Raw genomic sequence first — 24,128 nt, forward strand, 5'->3', positions numbered from 1 at the left:
TAAGGGCCTAATATCCTAACTATACAAAGAACTCATAAAACTCAACAACAAACAAACAAACAATCCAATAAAAAAATGCGAAGAGGACATGAACAGACACTTCTTCCAGGAAAAAATACAAATGGCCAACAGATATATGAAAAGATGCTCATCTTCTTTAGCTATTAGAGAAATGCAAATCAAAACTGCAATGAGATACCACCTCACACCTGTTAGATTAGCTATTATTAACAAGACAGGTAATAGCAAATGTTGGAGAGGCTGTGGAGAAAAAGGAACCCTCATCCACTGTTGGTGGGAATGTAAAGTAGTACAACCATTATGGAAGAAAGTATGGTGGTTCCTCAAAAGACTGAAAATAGAACTACCTTATGACCCAGCAATCCCTCTACTGGGTATATACCCAAAAACCTCAGAAACATTGATACGTAAAGACACATGCAGCCCCTTGTTTATTGCAGCATTGTTCACAGTGGCCAGGGCATGGAAACAACCAAAAGCCCATCAATAGATGACTGTATAAAGAAGATGTGGCACATATACTCTATGGAATACTACTCAGCCATAAGAAATGATGACATCAGATCATTTACAGCAAAATGGTGGGATCTTGATAACATTATACGAAGTGAAATAAGTAAATCAGGAAAAACCAGGAACTGCATTATTCCATACGTAGGTGGCACATAAAAGTGAGACTAAGAGACATTGATAAGAGTTTGGTGGTTATGGGGGGAAGGGTGAGAGGGAGAGGGAAAGGGGAGGGGGAGGGGCACAAAGAAAACTAGATAGAAGGTGACAGAGGACAATCTGACTTTGGGTGATGGGTATGCAACATAAGTGAACGACAAGATAACCTGGACATGTTATCTTTGAATATATGTATCCTGATTTATTGATGTTGCCCCATTAAAAAAATAAAATTATTATAAATGCAAAAAATAAGTAAATAAATTATTATTCATTTATGTGAAAAAAAACAACAATATACAGAAAGAAGTCAACTGCATTGCTATATGCTAGCAACGAACAATGGGAACAAAAAACTATAAAAACAACTCAACTTAAAATAGTCTCAAAAACCCCAAAGCACTTTGGATTACATTTGAACTGGCAACCTCAGCGTTCCAGGTCAATGCTTTTATCGACTGCACCACCACAGGTCAGGACTTTGGAATAATTTAATAAAATACTGCAAATGAGAATTAAGCTCCATCTCTTAAATTTAAAATAATTGTGGGCATATTTTAAAATTGTCACAATGGCAATTCTTCCTAACTGATCTATAGTTTCAGTACAACTGCAAGCAAAATTTTAACTGTTTTGTTTTCTTTTCTGAAGAAATGACAAGCTGATTTAAAAAATGTATATGGAAAGTCAATATTCCTAAAATAGCTAAATCAGTTTTGAAAAAGAGGAACAAAGTTGGAAGACTCATATGCCTGATTTCAAAACTTACCATAAAGCGAAAGTACTCAAGACAGTATGATATTGGTATAAATATGGACAAGTAAGTCACTGAGATAGAAAAGAAGTTAAGAAATAGATCCGCAGTGGTCAACTGATTTTTAACAAAGGTGCCAAGGTAATACAAAGGAGAAAAGGGTCTTTTCAACAAATGGTGATAAAGCAACTGGTTATCAATATGCAAAAAATAAATCTCAACTCTTACCTCACAAGTACACTCAAATTGGATCTTAGCCCTAAATGTAATAGCAAAAACTATCAAATTTTAGAAGAAACTATAAGATAAAAATCTCTGTGACACTGGATTAGTAAAGATTTCTTAAGACATCAAAAGCACAAACTATTTTAAAAACTGAAACCCTGAATTAATCAAAATTTAAACCTTTGCTCACTGAAAGACATAGTTGAGGAAACAAACAGGTAAGCTGCACATGGGGATAAAATGTTTAAATATATACCTAACAAAGGGCTCATATATCCAGAATGTAAGGAGTTCTTTGAACCCAATTAGAAGACAAATAAAACCCAGTGAAAAAGTGGGGAGATTTGAACAGGCACCTCACAAAAGAAGATATACAAATGGTTAGTAGGCACATGAAAACACACTCAATATCACTAGTCATGAGAAAAAGGCAAATTAAAATCACAAGATACCATTACACGCCAACTCAAGTTAAAACAACTGGCAATGCCAAGTGTTGGCAAGGATGTGGAGCAATTGAAACTTCATGCATTGATGGTGGAAATGCAAAATGGTACAACCACTTTGTAAAATAATACGGTCGTGCCCTGGCCGGTTGGCTCAGCGGTAGAGCGTCGGCCTAGCGTGCGGAGGACCCGGGTTCGATTCCCGGCCAGGGCACACAGGAGAAGCGCCCATTTGCTTCTCCACCCCTCCGCCGCGCTTTCCCTCTCTGTCTCTCTCTTCCCCTCCCGCAGCCAAGGCTCCATTGGAGCAAAGATGGCCCGGGCGCTGGGGATGGCTCTGTGGCCTCTGCCCCAGGCGCTAGAGTGGCTCTGGTCGCAACATGGCGACGCCCAGGATGGGCAGAGCATCGCCCCCTGGAGGGCAGAGCGTCGCCCCTGGTGGGCGTGCCGGGTGGATCCCGGTCGGGCGCATGCGGGAGTCTGTCTGACTGTCTCTCCCTGTTTCCAGCTTCAGAAAAATGAAAAAAAAAAAAAAAAAAAAAAAAAAAAAAAAAAAAAAATAATACGGTCGTACCTTATACTGCTAAACATACATTTATCACAGTAGTAGTCAACCTGGTTCCTACGGCCCACTAGTGGGCGTTCCAGCTTTCATGGTGGGTGGCAGTAGAGCAACCAAAGTATAAATAAAAAGATAGATTTAACTATAGTAAGTTGTTTTATAAAGATTTATTCTGCCAAACTTAGCGAAAATCCAACATAAAGTACTTGGTAAGTAATTATTATTATATGCTTTAACTTGCTATAACTCTGCTTTATAAATTTTATAAAGTAAAGTTACTTCCCTACTTTATAAATCACTGTTACTATGGAACCGGTAGAAAATTTTACTACTAACAGAGATACAAAAGTGGGCGGTAGGTATAAAAAGGTTGACTACCCCTGTATTTATCATATGACCCAGCAATTCTACTCTTTGGTATTTACCCAGGAAAAGTTACAGTATATGTCCACACAAACATGTGTACAGTGTCATAGCAGCCTTATTCATAATAACTCAAACTTCAAAGTGACTCAAATGTTCATCAACTAGTGAATGGATAAATTTTGGTGTAACTATACTATAAACTAATACTTTCAATAACTAGGAGTAAAGTATTAAGAAAACATAGATTGACCTCAAAGACATTATGTTAAGTAAAAGAAGTAAAACACAAAGACTTCATACTGTATGAGTCCAACTATATGAAATTCTAGAAAAGGCAAAATTATAATGACATAAAGAAGATCAGGGGTTGTGTGGGGAAATAGCAGTTGAATGAGAGGAAAGAGAGCAAAAGGATTGGGAAAAAAAAGTGTTCAGGGTTAAGGGACAGTTTTCTATCCTGACTGTGGTGGTGGTTATATATCAAATTGTAAACTTAAAAATTGGTGAATTTTTGACTGACCAGGCAGTAGTGCAGTAGATAAGAGAGTTGAACTGAGATACGGAGGACCCACGTTTGAAACCCTGAGGTCACTAGCTTGAACGCGGGATCATCCGGCTTGAGTGCAGGCTCACCAGCTTGAGCACGGGGTCACTGGCTTGAGCATAGGATCATAGACATGACCCCATAGTCACTGGCTTGAGCTCAAAGGTCACTGGCTTGAGCAAGGGGTCACTCACTCTGCTGTAGCCCGCCTGGTCAAGGCACAAATGAGAAAGCAATCAATGAACAACTAAGGTGCTAAAACAAAGAATTGATGCTTCTCATCTCTCTCCTTTCCTGTCTGTCTATCCCTATCTGTCCCTCTCTCTGTCTCTGTCTGTCACCCCCCCAAAAAAAATTAGTAAATTTTATTGTATGTAAATACTCTCATAAACAGAAAAAATGTTTTCATAAAAACATGAATGGGAAGATCTAGAAAGAGCTTGGCACTTCTAGATATATAACTTAAATTTTATAAAAGAGGTAAGATTTTAGCAGACTAACAATCTTTAGCAACAAAAAACTTCTGATACTTTGAAAATGTTCCCAGCTAACATAAATTGAAAAGATTTTTTGCTAAACTAAGCTGTTATTTTTAAATAATGACTATATTCAAACTAACATGCATTAATTTTACCAGTCCTTTCCTAGAAGTTATTATCAAGATAGAAAAAAAAATACCACCACAATCATCCCCAAAGAGGATTGGACACTTCATTAAAAAAAAAATCAGTTTAAAGAGATCATCAAAACTGATTCAAGACTTTCTATATCTTTATAGGCAAACAATGTGAAGACCCTGTGGAAAAATGCTCTGTGCTGCAACTGACATGATAATCTACCAGTAATCATCTAAAACTAGAAAGTATGGCTGTTTTTTTGACAACCTCTTCCTTATCTCCTTGTTCTTATCCTTTGACCAGTAGCACTACTGAACTAGCTAAATATATTTGAAATTATCAGTTAAACTTTCTCAAAGCCAGTTATTTACTTCATTTTCCTGTATAACATGACAATGCCAGAAACACAGGTAACAATTTTGTTGAAGGTAAGATTTGAGCAGCATCTTTAATTCATCAGATGGAGGACTAGTTAAATTTTCTGATGATCTTAGAAGAGTAAGTAGCTATGGGCTGGATTTTTCATATCAGGAAGAAGTGGAGGCTGCCAGTGGGATAAAGATTTCTTGGATATTTTTTGACCCATAAAATTCATAGTGAAGGTTGCAGAAAGTTGTCATTGGTATGTCTTTCAGCATCTCTGCGTGCTTTTAAAACTTCTTCAAATACAGGATCGCCCTCCAGAATCGTGTCTCCACTGCTGGTCAACAGGGCCTCATCTTACTGTTACAGTCAAGAGAAGATCAATGAATGGCTTTGTCCATAAGTGTCTTGTGGTTGAAAATAGACATTGATGAGAGCCTTGAAAATTGCAGTGGAAGGCACTGGACCGTGATGAGAACACCTGGATTTTGGTCCTGGCTCTATCACCCATCAGTTGTGCAACCTGAACCTCAGCTTTCTCATCTTTAAAATGGGAAGTCCGGGTTCTCCACCACTATAGAGATCGTATCAAGAATCTAGTGAGGCAGTACACGTTAAAGCATCCTGACAATCACAAAGTATCACAGTGTTTCATAGCACAGACAATATTTTGATAGTAAGGACTTTTGAAACTCTGACGTCTCCAGCTTGAGCATGGGCTCACCAGCTTGAGCATGGGGTCGCTGGCTCTGCTGTATCTCCCCAGTCAAGGCACATATGAGAAAGCAATCAATGAACAACTAAAAAGACCAAGGAGCCACAATGAAGAATTGATGCTTCTCATCTCTTTCCCTTTCTGTCTGTCTGTTGTCCCTATCTGTCCCTCTATCTCTGTCTCTGTCACACACACACAAAAAAAGAATAATGTATAATTCCTAAACTGGAAGACAGGAAGGAATGACATGGAAAAAACTTCAGAGCCAGGACTTAAATGAATACAGTTTTTCTAGGAAAAGAATAGATCTTAGAAGGGATCCAATGGTGAAAGAAGGAATATATTCAAAGAAACTGCATGTGGTTCTGCAAAGCTATCTCTTAAGAGCATATACACTAGAGCTAGAGAATCTGCATTTGAATCCTGTCTCTACTACTTATCAGCTTATATTCTTGGCAAATTAGTTCTCTGCGCCCCAGCTCCTTCATCTATAAAATCGGGATAACAGTGCCTGTGCAATCAGGTTTTTATGAGGACTAAGATAATATTTGTAAAGTGCTCAGAAAAGAGTAATATCAGTCTGCTTTCTCAAGGTTATACTGTGCTAACAAATTATCCCCAAATTTCAGTAGCTTATAACAGAGATGTATTTCTTGCTCATCTTATGTATCAATCAGAGCTCTGCTCCATGTGCCTTCCTCACTCTGGGATCTGGATTTCTATCTGGCACGTGCTCTCCTTGTGGCAAAGGGAACAGAATAATGGTGGAACCAGGCAATGGCTCTTCAAACTTCTGCTTGTAAAGCATTCATTTCTGCTCAGATTTTAGTGGCTAATTCAAGTCACAAATTAAAACCTGATGTTAATGGGGCATATAGAAGACCTGTAGGGAAGGGCCCAGTAGAGAGGAACATTAAATATTCTGAACAAAAACATTTAAACAAATAACAAGGGGAACAAAATTTTTGTTACATCCACAAAAACACTTGTTCTTACCTAATTCGAGTGTGGTGATCTCAAATCTGACATTAGTTTTTTCTATAAGCTACAGTTTTTTTTTTTTGCAATTCAAGATTTTAGGTTTTCATCTTATTATAAAATTTTCAACATTTAGTTTAACATAATGAAGTAAAATGTCTTCTTGGGCATCATCTTTGTAAAAATATAATAATTTATATAATGCAGTAAATACACTAATACACTAAAAGATATGACTGCATCAGAATTTGTCTACAATTTCAAAATAGAACATATTAAAACACTTGTTTTAATCATAAAATTTGTGCAAAACTTATTTAAATTCTATTCAAGCAAAAATTTGTTTTTGTAGCTCTTGCGTTTGTGTACTTGTTGAGGACAAACTCGTTTGATGCTCCAGCAGTAGTCTGCTCATCACTAACAGCTCCAAGATTTTCGGGAAACTTATCAAAGTGACTGTTCAGGAAGTGAATCTTAACGCTCATGTTACAACCAATGTCGCAGAAAGCCAATAGCATCCTTTGAACCAGAAGTTCATAGTTTTCTGCTTTTTTGTTGCCAAGGAAGTTCTTTGTAACTGCCACAAAAGACTGCCATGCTGCTTTCTCCTCCTTATTCATCTCCTTGGCAAATTCTTCGTCACATATGAGGGTTTGAATTTGAGGTCCATCGAATACACCCACTTTTATCTTCTCAAAAGACAAGGCAGGAAAAGCAGAAATAATATGTTGAAAGCATTCACTTTCTCTATTCAAAACCTGAACAAATTGCTTCATTAAGCCAACTTTGATGTGAAGTGGGGGGAAATGATCCTGTCTCAATTAACTACAGGTTCATTCACAGTATTTTGCATCCCTACTTCCACAGCTTCATGGTTCGGCCACTCCTTCTGTGTCCAGTGTTTCTCCTGAGCTTGGATGTCCCACAAACACAGAAAGCAAGGATACTTTGTGAAACCTCTCTGTGGTCCTAGCAGGAAATTTACCATTTTAAGATCCACACAAATGATCCAGTTATGCTCTTCATAATTCAGAAAATCAAGGACAATTTTTATGTCATTCTTACTAAGTCATTCAATTTGGGTTGGCTAAACTGCTGAGGGGTTAATGACTGCTTGGCATCAGAAGAAGACACTTCAGATTCTACAACCATTTTCTCATGCATCTTATGAAAATACATTTGATCACCATGTTCACTTTCTTCATCCTTAGAAGAAATAAAACCATTGAAAACTGGAACCGGGAGTGTCTCAGAGTGTGGGATAGGTCGTATTGTTGAAGGAATATTAGGATATACGATCATATGCCTTTTTTTTTTTTGCCAATGCCCTTTGTATGGATCAGACAGAAATAACAGTCACTGCTGTGGTCCTTAGGTTCACACCAAACCATGGGAATACCAAAAGGCATTCCTTTATGTTTTCCTTTTGTCCAGTCACGAAGCATTTCCTCACAATTATGACACACAATATGAGGAGCCCAATTCTTGTCTTGATCGTCAAGGGGAACTTGAAAATAGGCAATATATGCATATGTCACAAATGATGAAATATTGCGCCTCTGACGTTGAAGTATATAACAGCCACATATATAACAGAAGGTGTCAGGACTATTACATTTATGCCTACTCAGAGAAGCCATGATTCAATCTTAAAACAATAAGAAGGTGTTTTTATTAGATAATAATTTTTTACATTTAAAAACAACTACAGGCACTGGCCGGTTGGCTCAGCGGTGGAGCGTTGGCCTGGCATGCAGGGGACCTGGGTTCGATTCCCGGCCAGGGCACATGGGAGAGGCACCCATTTGCTTCTCCACCCCCCCCCTCCTTCCTCTCTGTCTCTCTCTTCCCCTCCCGCAGCCGAGGTTCCATTGGAGCAGGGATGGCCCGGGCGCTGGGGATGGCTCCTTGGCCTCTGCCCCAGGCGCTGGAGTGGCTCTGGTCGTGGCAGAGCAACGCCCCGGAGGGGCAGAGCGTCGCCCCTGGTGGGCGTGCCGGGTGGATCCCGGTCGGGTGCATGCGGGAGTCTGTCTGACTGTCTCTCCCCGTTTCCAGCTTTAGAAAAATACAAAAAAAAACAACAACTACTACAATTATATAAAACTGACGTTTGTAAAACATTAATTGCCTTGTAGTCATGTTCAATCCAAGAGTCGTTGCCTTTTAACTCCAATTTAAAAACCAATGCATGCCATTAACTGTAACAAAAAGAAATTAAAATTGCATAAAAACTAGAGCATGCACCAAAAAACGGATTTCAGATTTGGAATCAGTGATGCAGAAATATATAGAAACAGTTCTAAAACCTCATGCAACAGAAAATGAAAAAACAAACAAACAAAAAAACGGTTCCCCAGTGTAATATAATCTACTACAAGTGCTTGGTATGTAGTAAGTGCTGTGTGCTTGTTAAAGAACACGATTGCATCAAGGTACATAATCCTGATATAGGACAGGATGTTCTGGGACAGTAAAACATTCAGTGTCACTAAATTATTTGGTACACAGGGGTGAGAGGGGTACACAAGAAGGCCAAATTTTGATATGATTAAAAAGGAGGCTATAAATATAAGATCTGAAACAATAAAGTACATAGAAGAAGACATAGGTACTAAACTCATGGATCTGGGTTTTAAAGAACATTTTATGAACTTGACTCCAATGGCAAGAGAAGTGAAGGCAAAGATAAATGAATGGGACTACATCAGAATTAAAAGTTTTTGCTCAGCAAGAGAAACTGATATCAAAATAAACAGACAGCCAACTAAATGGGAACTGATATTTTCAAACGACAGCTCAGATAAGGGCCTAATATCCAAAATTTACAAAGAACTCATAAAACTCAACAACAAACAAACAAACAATCCAATAAAAAAATGGGAAGAGGACATGAACAGACACTTCTCCCAGGAAGAAATACAAATGGCCAACAGATATATGAAAAGATGCTCAGCTTCATTAGTTATTAGAGAAATGCAGATCAAGACTACAATGAGATACCACCTCACCCCTGTTAGATTAGCTATGATCAACAAGACGGGTAATAGCAAATGTTGGAGAGGCTGTGGAGAAAAAGGAACCCTCATACACTGTTGGTGGGAATGTAAAGTAGTACAACCACTATGGAGGAAAGTATGGTGGTTCCTCAAAAAACTGCAAATAGAACTACCTTATGACCCAGCAATCCCTCTACTGGGTATATATCCCAAAACCTCAGAATCATTGATACGTAAAGACACATGTAGCCCCATGTTCATAGCAGCACTGTTCACAGTGGCCAAGACATGGAAACAACCAAAAAGCCCTTCAATAGAAGATTGGATAAAGAAGATGTGGCACATATACACTATGGAATACTACTCAGCCATAAGAAATGATGACATTAGATCATTTATAGCAAAATGGTGGGATCTTGATAACATTATACGGAGTGAAATAAGTAAATCAGAAAAAAACAAGAACTACATGATTCCATACATTGGTGGAATATAAAAACAAGACTAAGAGACATGGACAAGAGTGTGGTGGTTACCAGGGGTGGGGGGAGGGAGGACGCAGGAGGGAGGGAGGGAGAGATTTAGGGGGAGGGGGAGGGGCACAGAGAAAACTAGATAGAGGGTGACAGAGGACAATCTGACTCTGGGCGAGGGGTATGCAACATAATTTAATGAGAAGATAACCTAGACATGTTTTCTTTGAATATATGTACCCTGAATTATTAATGTCATCCCATTAACATTAATAAAAATTTATTAAAAAAAAAAAAAAAAAGGAGGCTAGGTTTTTGCCTACAGGCAAGGTAAGTTGCAGTAATAGTGTTTATAGTTATATTTTATAAGGCACTTCTGTGACAGTTTTATCAAGACTCTGGCATAACTTCATTTATTCTGCATTGAACATTTAAAAATCCAAGTCTTCTAGTTACTCCCTTCCTTTGTAACCCCTGTCTAATACAATGTTTCTTGTCAGCCCTGGACTGAGTTGCAATTGCTTCCACAAGGCAGAGGACAGAAGGTTTCTCTCAGTAGGTTTAGGCTATTTGGGGTCAGGACAGGGGAAGGGAGTATAAAGAAGAAGAGAAGAGCGAGGTAGACAGAACATCTGAATAATTCAATATGAGGAAGGGATATAATGAACTGATAAGCATTCGATTTAGTATTGACATTATAAATACTATTTTAGTGATAAGGTGAAAACGACCTCAAAATATGAATGACTTCTAATGTCATCTTCAACTTTATTCTTGGTCCTTTCACAAACCCAACCAACCTCACAATTCTAAACAGCCTTGACTTCCTTCTGCAGCTTCTGTCCTCATTTTCGATGACCTGCTAGAAAATAATCTGTCTCTAAAATTCAGCCGAAAACCTTGGGCATCAGGTGCGTTATCTGACCTGCTACACTGTACACCACCCCCGCTTGGTGAATACAGAGAATAAATTTAAGCGAAGAAAGAATAAGTAACAAAAGAAAAGGAATCATGAAGAGAAGACATGGAAAGCATGGGAAGGCAGAGAGGACCAAACAGTCCATTCTCATTCACCCGGGAAAGCAGGTCAGAGCTCCAAGACTTACTCCAAAGTAGTTTAGATTTCCACAGTAGATTATGCTAGTCCATCAACTTTTCCTTTAATGCTATACCATGACTTGAAAGGCCAATCAACATAAGGTTCTGTTCAATATTTTTTCTTTTACAGATACCACAGGACAATGTTTGTTTGTTTATTGGGGTTTTTGTCTTTCAATCTATTGCGGAGGGCTGAAAAGGCAAATCACAGCTCACAAATGAACCATTCTGACTCCAAGATTGCTCATCTTTCCCTTCCCCTTTTCTCTGACTTACAAACCCAAATAGGACTCCATTTCTTGCACCACAATGAAGTTTTTTGTTTATAAAGCTTTAAAGGTCTCCACTGCCTACAGAAAAAAATACAAAGTCAGTCAGACCACATTCAAAATCCAAAATAATCTGGTGTTAATCTATGTTCCTAATCTTTTGGTAAGAGGGATTTTTTTCACACTAAGTTTGATCACAAGAAAATAAAAGTGTGAAATGTTGTACAAAACAGATAATAAGCACAGGAAATGAGCAGAATGAAAAGGGCTATGTTGAAAGGGAGAAGTCTGAAGTCTGAGAAATATTGGCCTCTTTGTTAATTTGCTCCCAAACAGCTTGTAAGAGAACCAAATGATGAGAAATGTGCAATTGTAAAAAGAGAAAATCGGCAAACGTAGGCTCTTTCTATTTTAATCATGGCAGAATCAGCTCAGGCTTCAGCTTTTGAGAATCAGGGTACAACCCAGTGGTAATGACTCACAACCATGATTCATATAACGGTAGAAAATGAAGAAGTGCAGAGATATGGATGGCCCAAAGTCTCACTGAAGAACCACAAAAAGAACTTACATAAAGTTCAATAAGTAAGAAATAGTTTCTCAAAGAAAAAAAGTATTAATGTGTAACAAGATTAGTGACATTGAAATGTTGAGTACCTCAATTTTTGAAGGTGTCTTACCGAAAACAATGAGAGGAACAGTTGAACATCATGGTGAGAATAAGAGATGTATACTAGCATTTTTAAATTTCTTGCTTAAACTGAAATATTTCACATAGCATCGACAGCCAAGCTTTCCAATGATAATTCTGCAAACTTTCATGAAAACAGATAGTATTTTAAATATTAAATGTTGGTATTAAAAACCAGAATTGCCAAGGGAGAAATACAAAATAAAAAACAGTACAATATAAACACATGTTATCAATGATACATGTGAATAATCTCAAAGTAGTCTCTAAGCAAAACTAAATGCCCTTTCTCCTTTCCAGAAAGGAAAGGCAGTTTGAAGAGTGACAGCTTCCTGGACAAAATATTTATTGCTCCTGGTGAGCTGGACACTATTTCTCACACCCCCCAGACCAGGAAAAAAATTTAGTCCTCATTCCTTTCTGTGAGACCACCGAAGACAGAGTGTGAGATCCCACCTAGTAAAATACTATACTGATATAATTCATCGGCCTCCTCCTCTTTTAATCAGTGGGATACTAAAAAAAAAAAAAAAAATTCCTATTGATTTGAGAGAGGGAGGAAGGAAAGAAAAGAAGAGGGTAAGGGAAAGAGAGAAAGAGAAGCATCAACTCATTGTTCCGCCTAGTTATGAACTCATTGATTCCTTTTCATTCATGCCGACAGGGGGATCAAACCCACCACAATTGAACCCATGACCTTGGTGCGCTGGGACGATGCTTTATCCACTGAGCCACCTGGGCAGGACCAGGAAAGTTTACAGTTATATATTCAGAAACATTTATGTGCAAGAATGAGTGATACACGCAGAGAGAAAAACTAGCCTAACCCAAATAATCCACCAATAACTAAATAAGCGCAATTCAAGTTGGCAGCTTTCCAGAAAACATGAGTAAAGATTTGGGTTTCTATGACAGCAGATAACACATGACTTATGTTTTACACAAATGTCCTTTAAAAAAAGAAGAAAAAAACCTCTTTCTCTTAAAAAAACAACAACACATTATTGCCAGATTGAAATAAAATTACTTAACACATATGGAATGTTAGGAGAATTATTATTGGTTTTAATGCTGAAAGGTGAAGTTTCATCAACAGGTTTTTCTAACATTCTCCCAAAACACTGAATACCACCATCTGTGCATTTTCTTTTTGGTAATAAGAATTTTATTTTCTTTTTAGTATCTTATTTAACATAAAAACCAAAAAAAGGGAAGTCACTTGATACATATGGGGAGAGAAGAAGTCATGTGAGCAAGAGACATCTGGGACAAGCTGTGGTTTCATGAATCTCAGACTTCGATCCTATAGTCAGTGGTGTGAAAGCCAAATATGCACAAATAATTTTAATATCCTTAGTAATTATCCTTATCTAAAGTATAGCATATTATATTAAATATTAAATACTTCATAATAAAATGTGGTTTTCTAAAAAATATCAGAAATAAAATATTCATTTAAGTTCAAAACAAGCACCAATACTTATGGTATATCATGAAGGAAAACTGGGTATGATTTTTCACTGATATTAAAAATTTTAAGTAAACATATTATTTAATTATGGTAGAATAATGAATAAGGCTGATATGAAGAATTATTAGATTTGTGTTCATGGCAGAAAGTCAATAACACTGGCTGAATTAATTACTGTAATTGGCTCAGGGTGTTTGTTAATAGTATGATTATTTAAATGCTAAATTTATCTGGGAATTATATTGCAAATACTGTGTTATTCTGTTCACTCTTCTGAAACAAGGGAACTTTATGTTAAAAATTGGTTAAACTTCTTATTAAGAAAAATTAAAACAAGCACCTTACTACCTGTTAATCATGTGTACTGAAAAAGATAGTGATCACAACATACATATTTTAGATTTTAAAGAGATTACAAAGAGATGAAAAAAATGCAACTGCCAATTCTTGAGCACTGAATGTCACAAAATGAAATTATCTGAGGTAATAGCAAGCTCTTAATTTAAAATCAGGAGTCTGTAAACAGAATAAAGAAGAAAAAAAGAGATGTCTTAAAACAATGTCACATAATGAGTTATTAAAGAAGCATTTGCATAATGAGAGCAAATCCATCAATAGTAAATTAACACAATGAAATAGCATATAGTAAGGTGTTTTGTAAATTCTTAAATGTTTTAGGAAAATATCCAAAAGAAGACTTGAGAACATCACTGCGAAGAGACACAAAATGTATCATGAAGGAAACAGTAAATTCTCAGGTTGCTCTAATGATAAAAGCAATAAGCTATTTTTGGCAGGCTGGTTAAACAGCTGACAATCAAGCTGTCCTTTAAGAGGGAATGAGATTAGAGAGAGCCTGGCAACTGTGTTCCATAGACTTAATCTGACCCTGGCTGTGTCTAAGGTCACCACAAGTCTTAAGAATACCAGGTGGCTCAGATGGTTTAAGGACTTCACAGTGGCGTTCATTCAGTACTGTGGTCCTGAAGCAAATCAGGTATCTGAGAAAGTACTTAGGGACGAGAAACAAAGTGACTTCAATCCCCAGCCTTTTGGCTGGAAGCTGCGGGGAATGAAGGATTAAATTGTATATGAAAAGAAGAAATATAAAAGAAATAATATAGATAGCATAAAGGAAGAAGTGAGTGGGCTTAAATTAATAACACAGTAGCCCAAAATAACATTCCCCGGAAAACAAGTTTCAGTGATAACTACTTAAAATTAAAATGGCTACAGTAGAATGCATAGTTCTTTCCAAAGGTCTCTTTGATGTTTACATATTACTATGAATCCATTCTGTAATTTTCTTAGTCTTTTCCAGAAAAGAAATTAAAACTATATTCCATATATACTAGTTATAAACTTATGTTTATATAAATTTAAAAAGTTCAGATTTGTCATGGATGAAAAATAAAGTTCAACTGCATGTTCTAGATAGCTTTTTAAATACCTTGTAAGTAAACTTTAAGACAAATGCATATTTAAAAAAACTAAATGATATAGAGCAGCATTGGGATGGGTGAGATGAAGACATTCTAGCACAAAGAGCAAGGACACAACCCAACTCCTCAGACTAAACTCACTTCTCCCTTCCCTGACCACATACCCCAATGAGTCTTTTGTCAGTTCCAATCCACCTGACTTTCCACTCAGCCTCATTTTTTTCCCTTGCATGACAATGTCTCTTTACAAAACAAGCAAAATACCTTTCATTATTTTTAGCAACCCAACTTCTTCATTTTCTTTCTCTGCCATTTTTTCCTACTATCAGTTCAACTACTAATATAATTTTAAAATGACAAATAAGAAAACTAGCTAAAACTTTCATCCAAATTACCTTGAAAACTAAGACAAATGGGCCTTTCATCTCAATTATCCATGTAACTAGCCCATTTTAATCACTAAGAAAGTAGCATTGAGACAGGACCTAACATGGTTAAAAAAATGTCAGGAGACAACTGAATATGACCCATAATTTAATATGACATTTTTCCTAAAGTTTCTTCAGATAAAGAGGGAATAGGCAGAGGAAAGAATCACACTTACAAGTCCACTTATGGCTATAATCCAGATGTAGGAACCAGAGGTGAAAAGCTGTGAAAGAAAAAAAAAGGCAATTAAAAATGAGATTCAACTGCCAGTCACAGCATACTAAGTTTTATGTAACTATAATCATAACCATATATGTTAAAGATTACTCATATATCATAGTATAAACAAATATGAAATTAATAAATATCAATTCTGCAACATAAAAAGAAAATAATACATTAACTTTTCTTTTTTTTTTAACCAATACCTCCACCCTTCACAGCCTAAAATGAATTGGTTGAACCTGGCCCACTCCAATGTAAGTAAAATTCACATGTATTCTTATTTACAAGTATATATTAGTTCAGTTAAACAAAGTAAAATACCACATATAAATGATTAGAACTAACAACATAAAAAATGTCCAGTCACTATCCAATACTTGATGTTAAGTAATGGCACGTGATATTAGTCTATATAATTCTCTCATTTTAATTTCTCATTACTGCTACTCTAAATTTAGATGGAAAGACCTTTGCAAGCATAGAGGTCCATATTCAATGCTACTGTTTAACAGCTAATATTCTCATTCCAGTTCCTCCAAGGAAGAGTAGATGAAGTGATGATATCAATGTTAATCAACAGCAAAAGTCATTAGAATTAAGTATCATTAAATCTCTCCCTTTACTTTCCAAATCATTAACATCCAAGTGTTGTGCTCAGGGTTTTAAAAAAGTCAAGACATCTCAAATGTTCCTGCAAGAAAGGAAAGATTTGTAGCCTAATGTTTGTTCACATTTAGATCAGGAATTTAAGTACTTTGGCTCTTACAGAAAGAAGGAAGACTTTGTGCCAGATGAAAACCTCAGGGTCCTACACATTTATCATGGATACATAGGAAAAAAAAAAGATGCACAGAAAGAAGACAGATGCAAAGGTAAGAGGTGACAAAACAGGCAAAAGGCAGTCAAACTTTGCTCTACTGCTATTTCAAGTAGAAATGGACGTTGCTTGAAACTTTACATTTAATCTCTTAATCTAAACTTAATCCTTTGATCTAGCATGAATTCTCCTTCACTGTAAACGACTGGCAATAACAAGGATGAGGATTACTTAAAAGAAAATATTTTTCTGTAGTTTTCTTCCAAAAATATAAATAATAATGAAACAGCTAACACTTTTACAGCACTAATTATGGGCCACGCTGTGATCTTAATGCTTTTCATATATTAAACTTACTGAATCCTTCTAATTACCCTATGTAGTAAATTCTATTACTAACTCTATTTTACCCATGAGAAAATGGAAAGGTTAAGTCATTTGCTCAAGGTCAAAGAGCTGGTGGGTGTGGAACTGTGAGCAGTAGTCTGGCTCCATAGCCCTGTGCTCATGACCTCTCCATGTTACTATGTCTCTTACACAAGAAAGATGAGTACATCATTAATTTTGTCAGTAAAAAAATTATTTCTTCTGGACTCTTAAGCCCCTCATCTTATTGCATGTTTGACCCCAATTATGTCTGCTCATGTTGGACAGTGTGTGTGTTTTCCTTACTGCTGGACTCCTTGACAACAGGTGTCACAACTCCATTGTACCCTCCACAATCCCTAGTATATGCCATTACATATCTGGCTCTCAAGCCATTTGATATTTAAATGACTCTTCACAAACATTTTGATCTTCTGATAAAGATTAAAGTCATTCTTTCATTCATTTATCAAATGTCTGTGGCCCCAAGAAGCTGTTGTGTGGAAGACAGAAAGGAAAAGGAACATGTGCAAAGGTTTAGAGGGGAGGGAGGAAGAGAGAGGGGAAATAAAAGCTTTGAGAATAAAAGGGGTTAATACTCACTCAAAAAGTGGGGAGGAGTGGGAGTTGACACTGGAGAGGCAAAAGAACCATGCATGCCATACATGCTAAGGACTTTAGAGTTTATTAAAAAACCAGTAAGGCATCTCAAACCTCTACTTTCTGGTAACAGCTTCTATCTCACCAAAAAACAAAACAACAACAACAACAAAAATTCACAATCTCAGAACAACAATGGTAGTAGCTATGGAGCGATAAAAGATTAATTGATAATAAGAACCAATGAACTAGTTCCTATTATCTGTTCAGATTACTCTAAACACCCAATACTATTTTCTTTAATTTTTCAAATGACCTGGTAAGACAGATATTATTCCTGCTTTACAGATGGAAAAATGGAGGCTCAGAAAAGGTGACAGACAAAGCAAATTATCAGAACAAGTCATTAAACCAAGTCCACATGGCTCCAAAGATTTTACACAGTGCTCCACTGAAATCCTACTCCACAATTAATAAGACAATGGTTTTCACACTCAAAGATGGTGTATAACATTAGAGTTGGGAGGAACCACAGAGTCAACATGAAACTTCTATAACTTGACCCAAGTCATAAGCTATTGAATGCTATGTTAGAACTAGAACTTGAGTTTCCTGCCTCAAGTCCAGGGTTCTCTTATACCACTGCTTTCTGCCTTCTGTTATAACATCTTTAAAAAAAAAAGTCACAGCAAATCCTAGTAATAAGAATAAACCACAGAAATGGGCTATTACATATGAATATTAGGAAAGATAAGGAGACTGTAATGCTATGTAGGTTAGAGATGAGAATAATAAACAGATTTCATGAGAAACAGTTGTAAAAGTGATTTAAAAAATAGCCACCCCAGATGAGCATTGATAACACATGACAGCAGACTAAAGAAGTTAAAGGAAATGCTAAAGGTTAAAAGGGGAGGAAAAAGGGCACTTTACAGAGACACTAGTATCCGGTTTGATATGTGTGGGATAAGGAATGTTATGAGTATGAACAGTGAAGCAAAAGGCCAAGCTACACATTACACCAAAGGAAATAGCAGATTAAAAGTTTTACATCAAAAGCTGTGAGAGTGAAAGAAAAGTGACAACTAAACATCTTATCTACCAGTGGGCTTGGCACCCAGAAGACGGCGATCAATATTTACTGAATATTGGTGAAAACAGCTTTTTTTCAATTTAACTCAAATAATAAGTACCTTAATGGTATTCATAGCAAACCATTTAGTGCAGTGGTCCCCAACCTTTCTTGGGCCACGGACCGGTTTAATGTCAGAAAATATTTTCATGAACCAGCCTTTAGGGTGGGACAGATAAATGCACAAAATAAAATTATGCGACCAGCGTGAAAACTGTGGTATTTTTAAATATAATTGTCGAACTTACGAGACAAGCGTCAATAGTGAGTCTTAGACAGATGTAACAGAGGGAATCTGGTCATTTTTAAAAAATAAAACATCGTTCAGACTTAAATATAAATAAAACGGAAATAATATAAGTTATTTATTCTTTCTCTGCGGACCGGTACCAAATGGCCCACAGACCAGTACCGGTCCATGGCCCGGGGTTTGGGGACCACTGATTTAGCGGACGGTGACATTGCTATCATGCCTATGCAACGGAGAAGTTATACAGTTGATAGCACTTCTAGCAAACTCCAAAGCTCGGGCTGGTAAAGCTTCTTCAGAGCTTTACTTGTGACACTGTACTCAATAAATTAATTTTGACAGTGATTTTTCCATTTTCCACCTTTTGACTCTTCTCATTTGTTTCCACTTCATACTATGATTTTTAAAAAGTACTTATATGCATTTGTACAATGAAATTAAAATATTTTCCACTGATACAAATTACAGTGAAAGCTCTTATCAGATTTGAAAGACTATGAAAGTATTCTAGTACCTTATATACCTTGATGTTCTCATTGTGTAACACTTCCTTTGAACATTTGATATAGATCATGAAGCCAAACTTATGGGGAAAAAATATTGTTTTTAAGGAGATCAAATGAGAAAAAGACCAAAGGAAAAAAAATAGATCTGGTTTTAAGAAAGTGAACATAAAAATGCATACTGTACCTGTAGTCCCAATATATAAATCAATGTCTTGTTTGTGATGGACAACGGGCCCAGAATATGTGCCACTTGGACTCTTGGTATGGAGCAGTAAAATGGTACAAACAGAGCAAACACAGGTGCCAGGCTATGCAAACAAATAAAGAAAAATCACTATAGTATAGTACTCAGTTTAAAAATACCAATGGCAAATGATATTTGATGTATCACTGCTTCTAATTTTATTTCAGTCTGAAAGCATGATCTTAGATACCTAATTTGCTTTCTATATATGCATCATGTCAGAAATACTTTGTACTTGTATATAACGTTTTTTAAAATCTAACTCTTGCCAACTACTCCAACACTATTGCACAGAAGTGGTTTAGCAACTACTAATTAATTGTCAGGCATTATGAGAAAATGTAAAGTTGGTGCTATAATTCCTCCCATGAATGACTTAAAATTTAATGAAAGAGACTAGACAAACCAAAAGCAACAAACAATGCATCATGGTCAAGTCCAAAAGCCTCATCTCAGACTCTGCCCATGAACCGCCACAGCACTTGACACCACTTACCACTCCTGCCCTCTCTTTCTCACATTCCTCCCTCATTTTGTCTTAAACCCTGTTCCTCGCTGGTCTCCCTACGATTTCTCCTACCACTACTCTACCTCGCCAAGGTTCCATATGATCTTTTCTTCTTGCTTCAGTCTCTCCTGTATAACTGAATGCCTTCTATAGCTAGAATTAAGAAAATGAAGTGAGTCCCACACTGTCTCCTGGCCCCTCCCCTGGGTTATGAAACTCAATCTGATACCCTCAACTGGACATATCCAAAAGTTCCAAGTCATTAAGACTTAAAGTCTTCTCTCTAATCCATCTTATAACATTGTTAACAGTATTCTCTTCCCAAAACACAACTCTGATCATTTCACACCCTGTTTAGAACCCTTCCTTCCACAGGCTGCCAGTATCCAAACAGAAAATTTAAATATTAGCATGAAATAGCAACCTCTTCCAATTTTTTCCTATCAGTGCGGTTTCCTACAACTGCAGTCCTCTTGTCCCCTAACTGGCCTTTCTGCTCTCATCCCAGCCCACGCTGCTCCCTGGGCACCTTAGGTCCTTTGGACTACTCACTGACACAGGCTATTCTTTCAGCCCAAACGTCCTTTCCACTTCCCTGCTAAGAAAACTTGTCTTGTACAACAGAGCACAACTCTTCTCAGTGATTTCTCCAGTTCCTCTTGGTGGTTAGTAGCTCTCTTCTTTGTGCCCAATGCCACCTCAGTTTTACTGTTTCAATGAATCACCTGGGCACTCTGAGAGGCAGTAAGCCATGTACAGGAGCTCCATCTATATCTATGAGTAAAAAGCAGTCGTCGACCTCGAGGACTTAGCTCCAGAATCGCAAATCCACACTTTCCAAGGGCTAAACAGACAACACAAACAAGTAGACACTTGCACCCATTCTCCATTAAACACTTAATTACTCAGCTATTTTTTTAATTTTTTAATTGTGGGGAGGGGGAGGGTGAATGGCAATGGCATGAGCACAAAGAACTATTTCTTTTCTTTTTCATGTTATATCATGTTTTATTCTGAGGAAACTAAAGCACAGAGATCAAATGATTTGATTAAGGTCACATGACTGGCAAAATGGCAGGTGTAAGTCAGATTTGACTCCCAAGACTGTTGCCATTCTACTGAGCCTCCTGCCTAGGCTCCTCCAGCTTCCAAGAGAGACGGTAGGTTATTTCTGGAGGAGGGCCTCACGTCTGTGGTCTGGACTCGCAGGTGATCATGTTCCCTGCAGGGGCAGGGAGAAGTAGATGGAATTGGCCTTGGTCAGGGTCCACTACAAGCAAATGCAAGAAATATTCTTTACTTCCACAAAGAAATGTTCTCACTACCCTTTCTGTAGAAACACAGGGCCCTCTTGGCCTCTTGAGTGTTTTCCCATCATTGATAGAGATCGTGTTATTAAAAGAAATCATTCACTATCCTCTCAATTCTAATATTAAAAACAAATGTACACTGCAGATGTGATTAATGGCAGGCAGCAGCATCAACTGGCATCTACAACAATATAGCAAATGCTAGAATAGGGAAAACCCCAACCAGTAAACACCCAAGTGCTAGATACTGGGTCATAATCTGAAGACATAAAGATACGTAAGATGCAGCCTCTCGCAGTCCTGGCAGGAGGGTGACAGTGACAGGGCAGCAGAAGTAAGTAGACAGCACAGTGGAGCAGTCATGAATGCCTCACTCATCTGGTCCTCCTCCTAGACTGAGCACTGCAATGCAGGGGAAGAAATGCATCCCCTTGGTCCTCTCGGCATCTGGCACAGTGCTTGCCATGGCACAGAAGCTCATCAAATAAGGACAACGAGATAATCCTTATTCTCGAACAGTTAGTTGTATGATCGACGTTTTACCTATAAAGAGTTATTTTTTTAAATCTACCATTACATTATTAATTCTGTGAGAAAGCACCATGTTCTATTTAGCGTTATATCCTGCTAGTGCCTAACACATATCCTTATACATAATTATTTGTTCGATAAAAAAATTAACAAAGCAATTTTAATAAACTGAGACTTATTTAAACTGTCACTCTCAACACTACACAAGAGAACCATTTTTATTTCCCAATTCAAACCATCTAAACCCAAACACAGTTGACTAAGCAGCTATGCCTTCTTTTCATTAAAAAGTTTAAGTTAGCAGCTCCTGGGCTTAAAACCCTACAATGATTCCCCACCCTCAAGTAAAAGTCATTACAAAGATCAACAAGGCCTGCATCTGTACCGCAGACCTGATCTTCTACTACCCCGTCTCTGGCTGATCCAGTCCCACTGGACCAGGGTGGAGTAAGAGTAGGTAAGTGGTGCCCAGGGTATATGTACCTGCTCCTCCCCCTCTCCTGGCTGTTTTCACACAGACATGTACATCACTTATCCCTTCCACCCTCAGGTCTTTACTCAAATAGCACCTTCTCAGAAAAGCCCTCTTTGACCACCCCATTCCAGACTGAAGCCCCTGCCACACCTCAGAGCCCCATCCCCACTCAGCATGCTCCGCTCCACTTTCCCTATAGCATCTATACCTGGCCGCTCTGCTCCGGGACTTGTTCACCATCTGTCTTGCTGACTACCATGGAAGCTCCATGAAGGCAGGAGTTTGTCAGTTCCGTTCGCTGCTTTATTCCCATTATCTAGAATCGTGCCTGACACGGAGTAGTTGCTCAATAAATATTTTCTGAATAAATGAATTTCTCTTTAAAATCGTAAAACCACACAGCAGAATTTGCCTTTTGTGGTAAAAAAAAACACAAAAAAACCCTTTCCTTGTTTTATTATTCTGAATATATGGTTTCACATAGAGTATATATCCAAACATGGCGAGTTGGTCTCTTGGTAATAATAAAAAACCTCTATTTTGGTTGCACTTGAGCTCTCTCACCATAGAAGACGTTCTTTAAGGTATTTAAGTTATAGAAATTCTTCATTTACATTTAGCAATAAAATTTAAATAGTGATGTTATATTAAAAAATCTCAAGCAGAGTTCTTGTTGAAGTTATATTTCAATGTAAACTAAACAAATACCAATAGGAATTCTAATGACCATAGTTCATTCTTATATACCAATAGAAGTTTTAAAATTCCTTAGACGTTATTAATCACTGTGTTGTTTTAAATGATGACTAAATACCCGACCACATACACCCATCATACAAAAGCACACATTTCAGACCATGGTTATATAGGTTCTTTTGTAGAAATTTTCCATTGCTATTTCTATACACAGAGACTTCACACAATGTTATTAGTCATTGACCAGTTTTTCTCTTTTCCTTATTTTATAACAACATCTGTTCTTTATACTGTAAACAATGAATTCAATTTGACCTTTTTCATATTGTGAATAGGTAACTTCTAGAAACCCTGTCTGGCTTAAGCATATGAAGCTAAAGTACAGAAAAGAGAAAAACAGGTTATAAACAATTCATTCTTCCACTAATGTTTATTACCTACTATATACTCACAACTGTACTCAATAGAACAAATAATAGAAACCCTCAGTTCAGGTCACAAATGTCTCTTACCCCTTATACAGAAAAGGACACTGACACCACTTTTATAGTACAACTGAAAAGATCCTGGTAACATTTTGTGTGTGTGTGTGTGTGTGTGTGTGTGTGTGTGAGAGAGAGAGAGAGAGAGAGAGAGAGAGAGAGAGACAGAGTGAGTCAGGGAGAGAGATGAGAAGCATCAACTCATAGTTGAGGCATTTTAATTGTTCACTGATTGCTTCTCATATGCACCTTGACCAGGGGGATCCAGCCAAGCCAGTGACCCCTTGGGCTCAAGCCAGCAACCATGGCGTCATGTGTATAATCCCATGCTCAAGCTGGCGACCCTGTGCTCAGTGAGTTTGCACTCAAGCCAGTGACCTCGGGATTTTGAACCTGGATTCTCAGCATCTCAGGTCGACACAAAATCCACTGTGCCACCACCTTTTCATCTTTCTTTTTTTCTTTAAAAAATTTTTTTTCTTCTTTTCCATGTAAGAGGGGAAATAGAGAGACAGACTCTCACATGCGCCCTAACTGCAATCTACCCAGCAACCCCTGTCTTGGACCATGCTCACAACCAAGCTATTTTTAGCGCCTAAGGCTGAGGCCAGATGGAGCTGATGTGCTTGAACCAACTGAGCCATGGCTGCAGGAGGAGAGAGAGAGAGAGAGAAAGGGAGAGAGAGAGAGAAAGAGAGAGAGAAAGAAAGAGAGAGAGAGAAGAGGGCGAGCGGTGGAGAAGCAGATGGTCGTTTCTCCTGTGTGCCCTGACTGGGAATCGAACCTGGAACAACCACATGCCGGGCAGACACTCTACCACTGAGCCAGCCGGTAAGGGCTTCATCTTTCAACAACCA

The 24,128-nt window shown here is 37.6% G+C and overlaps 1 protein-coding gene across 1 annotated transcript in view; it reads right to left on the reverse strand.

The window, feature by feature from the left end:
- UBAC2 (UBA domain containing 2) overlaps nt 1-24,128 on the reverse strand; it is a 242,298-nt gene that overhangs the window by 78,572 nt on the left and 139,598 nt on the right. The window contains exons 5-6 of the mRNA XM_066380618.1: nt 19,210-19,333; nt 15,305-15,352 (exon numbers count right to left, since the gene is read on the reverse strand). Coding sequence (XP_066236715.1) covers nt 15,305-15,352; nt 19,210-19,333 — 172 coding nt within the window. The remainder of the gene's footprint in view (nt 1-15,304; nt 15,353-19,209; nt 19,334-24,128) is intronic.

This window comes from Saccopteryx leptura, chromosome 4, assembly GCF_036850995.1.
Source record: "Saccopteryx leptura isolate mSacLep1 chromosome 4, mSacLep1_pri_phased_curated, whole genome shotgun sequence".
NCBI lineage: Eukaryota > Metazoa > Chordata > Mammalia > Chiroptera > Emballonuridae > Saccopteryx > Saccopteryx leptura.